The sequence below is a fragment of the Ylistrum balloti genome, unplaced genomic scaffold (assembly GCF_031769215.1).
Source record: "Ylistrum balloti isolate Yb309-2 unplaced genomic scaffold, AGI_CSIRO_Ybal_v1 Utg370510, whole genome shotgun sequence".
NCBI classification, from domain to species: domain Eukaryota; kingdom Metazoa; phylum Mollusca; class Bivalvia; order Pectinida; family Pectinidae; genus Ylistrum; species Ylistrum balloti.
Genome location: NW_026782329.1, coordinates 1,686,820 through 1,693,302, shown reverse-complemented (window position 1 = coordinate 1,693,302; position 6,483 = coordinate 1,686,820). Strand labels below are relative to the sequence as shown.

At 36.6% G+C, this 6,483-nt stretch overlaps 1 protein-coding gene across 1 annotated transcript; it reads right to left on the bottom strand.

Annotated features, from left to right (window-relative positions):
- Positions 1-214: 214 nt before the first annotated feature.
- Positions 215-3,875, bottom strand: LOC132555688 (zinc finger MYM-type protein 1-like). The gene is made up of 2 exons (XM_060220044.1): positions 3,637-3,875; positions 215-2,261 (listed from the first exon to the last, which is right to left on the bottom strand). The coding sequence occupies exons 1-2, from the start codon at positions 3,873-3,875 to the stop codon at positions 215-217; spliced, it is 2,286 nt and encodes a 761-aa protein (XP_060076027.1).
- Between the last annotated feature and the right edge of the window lie 2,608 nt (positions 3,876-6,483).

The window sequence follows — 6,483 nt, the reverse complement described above, 5'->3', positions numbered from 1 at the left end:
TGTAATCATTCGAAATTATTAAAAAGACCAGCATATATAAAGATTATAAAGATTTTAATCTCACTTTTCACATTTGTCAAAAACAACTTTACGATACAAAAGATGAGATAAAGAAATATACACACAATACCAATCTAAAACGTAGATTTAAGGGAAGATTGTACCATGAAACATCAAAAAGTTACGAAAATCATTCTGATCCTCCGGTATTGGTTTAAACGAATTGCAACTTTCGAGACTTTGCTGCCGCGAAGTCATCAATGACAGTATCTATGTCAACCTGAGTGTCCCGATGGGTATGGAGGACAGCAAGAGCAGACAGCCGTTCTGTCGTCATTGTTGTCCGGAGGTAGGTCTTAATTCGTCTCATCGAGCTGAAAGATCGTTCGGCTGATGCAGTCGATGTCGGCATTGAGAGAAGTACACTAAAGATATTTCTAATGTTTGGGTATAGATCTCGACTTGTCCGATCCAGGATTTCGCAGAGACCTCTTGGTCGGTCCTTTAGTGGAATGGCTACCCATCTGGTTCTCCATCGCCGAACTTCCGTCAGGTAAGACGCCTTGTCGGACAGGTCTACTTCAAAGGCATCAAACACTGCGTTGACAATATCGTCAGTGAGTTGCTGAAGATTACGTGGGAAGAGCGTCTCTGCTTTGAATCTACCCTCGCTATCCAATAGCCGTGTCTCCAGCTCTGTGATCAAATGGTCAAGAAAAACCAAGAACAGACTAACTTTCCAATATTGCCTTGGGTCGGGTATCTGGTAGTTTGCACGTTGCTGCTGTCGTCCAGTTTGTCTCGGGACGCAAGGTTGAATACCGTATTCTGCGGCTACGCCGACAGCCTGGTCAAACAGCTCATTCCAAACATCATCATCCGCTCGTTCATTTCTGAGCATACTTATTACAGTCCTGCATTCAGTGGCGGCTTCCATAAGGTCGCAGTCTACTGACTGTAGATGGTTGGAAAGCGCAACAGTGCCGCTGAGGATGTGTTCAGTAACGACCAGCCCAATGATAAACTCGAACCTCAAAATTGCTGCCAATCTTCCACCCGCTTTGTCATCTCCGTCGTTCTTCAACGCCTCCAAACTACTAACGATGACACTGAATGAAGCCTTGAACGTGTGTAAGGCATCAGCACGACTAGACCATCTCGTTTCGCACAGTGTTCTCAGTTTGGTCCTAGACTCCATTTGATCTTTGGCGTTTTGGTCACCGAGGAGCTCATTTTTGAAGTACTGCAAGCGCTTTGCTGAATAATCGAAAGCAAAAGCGATATCCTGCACCGTTCCCATGATGGTCCGTACACAGGCTTGGGAAGAGGAATGAACAAGGGCAAGATTTAACTGGTGCGACTTGCAATGCACATAGGTGGCATGCGGAGCTGTTTGTCTTATAATTGCCTGTACACCGCGAAATTTTCCAGACATGTTCGATGCCCCATCATACCCCTGAGCCCTTAATTTTGCAATGTCCAGGCCAAAGTTCCGAAGAGCTTGTATGATTTCAGGAGCCAAGTCCTCCCCCTTAATGCTCTTAACATGTATGAAACACAAAAAGTCTTCTTTAACACATATTTCACCGTTTTCTGTCGTATCAAGGTAACGCACACAGACAGACAATTGCTCTTTGGTAGATTTGTCTGTACATTCGTCTGCAAGAACGGCGATGTACGGTGACTCCTTAATTCGAAGTGTAATTGCTTTGGTGACATGAGACGCCAGTATTTCAATTAATTCGTTCTGGATATCTGGAGATGTGTACTTTAACTGCGCGTTAGGGTTGGAGATGTGATCTTGGACCACAAGATCATCTGCACACAGAACATTCAAAATTGCCCAAAAATTGCTCTTTTCTTCAGTGTGCCCCCTGATTGCAATGTTTTGCCGACCACACAGCAGCAACACCTCGATTATCTTTTTCAATATGTGTCTGTTTTTGTTGACATCTGCTTTGTGAGAAGAGTCGAGTTTTGATACAATTGAGTCATCCTTTCCAGTCATAATATCAATAAAATGATCCGCCGAAATCTGACAGCCATGGTGAGGTGAGTTCTCTGCTTCATGACGCTTGACGTAAGTGGAAAGGTTGATCCAGTCATCTACTGGAGATCTGAATGGCCTCTCCTTTCCAGACTTATCTCCAAATATGAAGCAGTGCACGCAATAAACTGAATCCTTGGAGACGGAATAGCGCATCCATGGATGTTCTTTCAACCAGGTGTAGTTGAATCTTCTCTCGCGGCCATGTACTTTTCTGAAATAGAAAGACACTGGTATGTAAGTACATGTAAACACAAAAGTACCGAGCATAAGTCAAAAGGGACATTCCGAATACGACATCATCAATATGAAATCACATTCACTGAGAATTAGCTTATATTCTCATTAATACCTAGTATGTGATAAATAGAATCTTACACTAGTGACTATGTAGCATGCAATATGAAACTTATCAAACTAGTTGATTAACTCGATATGCTCACAAATCTTTATGCAAGTGGCATGTAGAATTATTGAGCGATTTTCATGTACAAATACATGATGTAACAACGTAAAATCATCTATTTGAAAAACGCTTTTAAAATTGCATATATAGTACGGAAGTAGCATGTATTATATCATGAACCATATATGTTTCATCAGACGGGTTCTATATACGTTAACTCACTTTTCTGCTGAATTTTAGTTTCAACTCGTACGTAAAGCCCTTTTCAAAATCCTTAAAGCCCTTTTCAAAATCCTTACAGCCCTTTTCAAAATCCATATAGTTTAGATATGTTTTTTCCTGAATTTAAAATCTAAATTCACCCTTTCTATTTATCTATTGAAATCATATTTTTAAAAAGCTACACAAAAAGAGCATTGATTTTTTTATCGATAAGCGTCCATAAGTATGAGGAAACTGTATTGTTACAATACATGTAGTTTAGACACATATTTTGTTGTACTTTATGATCCTTAATGAATGCAAAAGCTCATAAAATCATCGTTACCTTTTATTATGCATAGGGTAGTGGAAAAAGAGCTAACAATACCCTTGAATAACAGAAACAATATGTCTTAGGGTAATGGTAACGAAACTGTCAATGAACTGGGATTGCCGGTGACCAGACGGCTTAATCGCTTAAACTGACGGTCTAGTGTTCAGAAGATCCTGAGTTCAATGCTGCATATTTTTGTTCTCTTAATTCCAAGAAGTATTCTTATATGACCCAAATTGTTCATAAGACGAAAAAGAAACAAGTTGGCATATTTAACAAATGGCGAATGCTGTTAAATTGATTATTTGAAACAAAATGTAGAAAACAGCCGTATATTACATTTCAACCACAAACATACCGATATGAGGCACAGAACACTAATACAAACACGCATAAGATTATGTGTTTTTAGTGTAACGTGTGTATGCGCATTTTGCCTCCTATCTGTAATATCTCTAATATAGATGTTATAGTATAGACACTTGTAACACAATTCTATTAGTTGACGATTTATTTCTTTGTGATGATATTAGATATATCTAGGCCATTATTTACAGTAATTGTGAAATACTATAGGAATGGGGAAAGACCGGGCTCGAACCCGGAACCTTCTGAACTCTAAAACTCTCATTTGCGAATAACCAATACCTTTGTGGAAAGGGAAAACCGAGCCACTGATCCCAGGACTCTAACAAAACTTTCTTCTTTATTTGATCTGTTAACTGTTCGCAAGCTAGGTCAACACAACATGGTCCTTCTTTTAGTTCTTGCTGAAGTTTGACTGGGTCTGATTTGTCATCGGGAAGCGATTCGGCTATATTTGACGAAGACTCTTCAACATCAGACTTTGGAACCTTTTTGAAAAAATCTTCTATCTTTTTCGACATGATCTCGAAAATGTAAGCGCTTGTTAACTTGGTTACGGAAGTGTGTCTGGTATTATAAAAGTAAACTTGAAACCTGGAAAGTTTCCGGAATATATCGTCGCAACGGTATATAAAACAAATCGCGAGAAAAGAATCATGCACATTATGGAAATAGATTAATAAACAAGAAAAAGAAAACATGTTTTCTCGAATTTTATTCTTGCGTGCTTGAGCATGCAAGCATGCACGGACGCTACGCCACTGCCAGAGAAAGTCGAAAGTGATTCCAAAAGGCGTGTGAGATATTCGGAGGTCTATATAAAGTACACAACAAGTATTTCTTCCTTGGAAACTGGATCTCCGTCCAAATAACTTCACCCACCCGAAATTCTAAATCAGCTCTACGACGGGTGCACAAGAGCCTGGATGTGTATACAGCTATACCCCCACCCGGAGATCCCCTATCCTTACGGTATAATTCATAACCATCTAAGAGTACGTCAGCATCCGCTATAGATGTATCTAGGTGAGTCTCAGTGACACAGACAATATCAAAATCAGATGTCAAATTTTCTAATTGAGATAATTTATTCCTCAAACTACGGATGTTAAGGTGAAAGATAGATACATCGTTATTTTCAGAGGGGCCAGGGTTAGGATGGATATCATTACAGACTAGTAGAAGGAGATGCAGTATTATCAGGAAACATGAATTATCAGTTATACAAGAAAGAAGGACATGAAAGAAACAGCACAATCTTGTTAAGATAAATATCACTCTAAACCTGAAGTCATTAAAACACTTAAACATATTTATATAGATGAAAAACTTTTGTGAAATAGGTATACCGGTGATACGAAGATAGAAACAACCGATAGCCGCCCGATACTGGGCTAGATCATTACCCTTGATCGTCAAACAATAACTTAAACATCGAGAGGCCATCGGTCAAATAAACCACAGTTAAATTAAACATGTAATTGTCAAAACACTTGATATATATAGGTCGTGACAGGAAAGGTGAAAGGTGAGAAAGAAGAAAATATAGAGAAAGGACACATAAACAAAACACCTAAGTATTCTTATGTGGAATGTCATAATAGGATTGATGGAGAGGAAAAATAGAAAATGGTGAAGTACCTAGATTTGTTATAGAATAATTCTTTAAAACAATATGAAAATTCTTTAGTCACTAAGTGAATATAGCTTTCTTTAAAATGAATTTCTATGTACAACAATATGATTCCATCTAGACATGAAAATATTACAGAAAGTGGAAATATTACCAGACTTGCACACAGACACACTTACACGAAACCACACACACATGCATACCCTATACACTGATAAGGACAATTTACAGAAGTATTCATACAGGCACACAAGTAAAAATACACATGTAAAAAATAAACACATACAGCAACAGGAACTATGTACAAAAATATGCAAATTCATTGCATAGATCAAAATGACAATACATGTACAAAAATATCTTATCGGTATACTACACACTATATGTCGATAAACATATAAATTACTGTGTAACCAAGTAAATACCTGGTGTTTTAACACACAATTACAATGCAGCCATGTAAATACCTAATGTATAAACATATAATTACTGTTTAACCAATAAATACTTGATGTATAAACATGTAACTACTATGTAACAATGTAAATATCTGATATAAGAAAACATGTAATTACTCTGTAATAACTGATATTTAAACATATCATTACTATTAGAGCCATGTAAATACCTGATGTATAAACATGTGATTACTGTGTAACTGTGTTATCATGTGAGTACCTCCTATATCAGCATGTTATTACTGGATAACCATGTAAATATTGGATGAATAAACATGAAATTACTGTAAAACCATTTGATATAACATAAATCAACTTGCAATTACTGGATAACAAATTAATTACCTGATGTTTCAACATGTAATTACTGTTTAAATATCCAAATACATCTTGTAACAACATGAAATTAATGTATAACCATTCAAATACCTGATGTATTAACATGCAGTTGCTGTGTAACCATGTAAATACCTGATAAATAAACATGTAGTTACTGATTAAACATCTAAACTCATCTTGTAAAAACATGAAATTTATGTATGACCATCTAAATACCTGATATATCAACATGTGATATCTGTGAACCATGTAAATACCTGATATATTCACTTGTAATTACCGTGAACCATGTAAATACCTGATATATTTACTTGTAATTACTGTGAACCATGTAAATACCTGATATATTCACTTGTAATTACTGTGTAACCATGCAAATACCTGATATATTTACTTGTAATTACTGTGAACCATGTAAATACCTGATATATTCACATGTAATTACTGTGAACCATGTAAATACTTGATAAATAAACATGTAATTACTGATTAAACATCTAAACTCATCTTGTAAAAACATGAAATTTATGTATGACCATTTAAATACATGATATATCAACATGTGATTTCTGTGAACCATGTAAATACCTGATATATTCACATGTAATTACTGTGAACCATGCAAATACCTGATATATTTACTTGTAATTACTGTGAACCATGTAAATACCTGATATATTCACATGTAATTACTGTGTA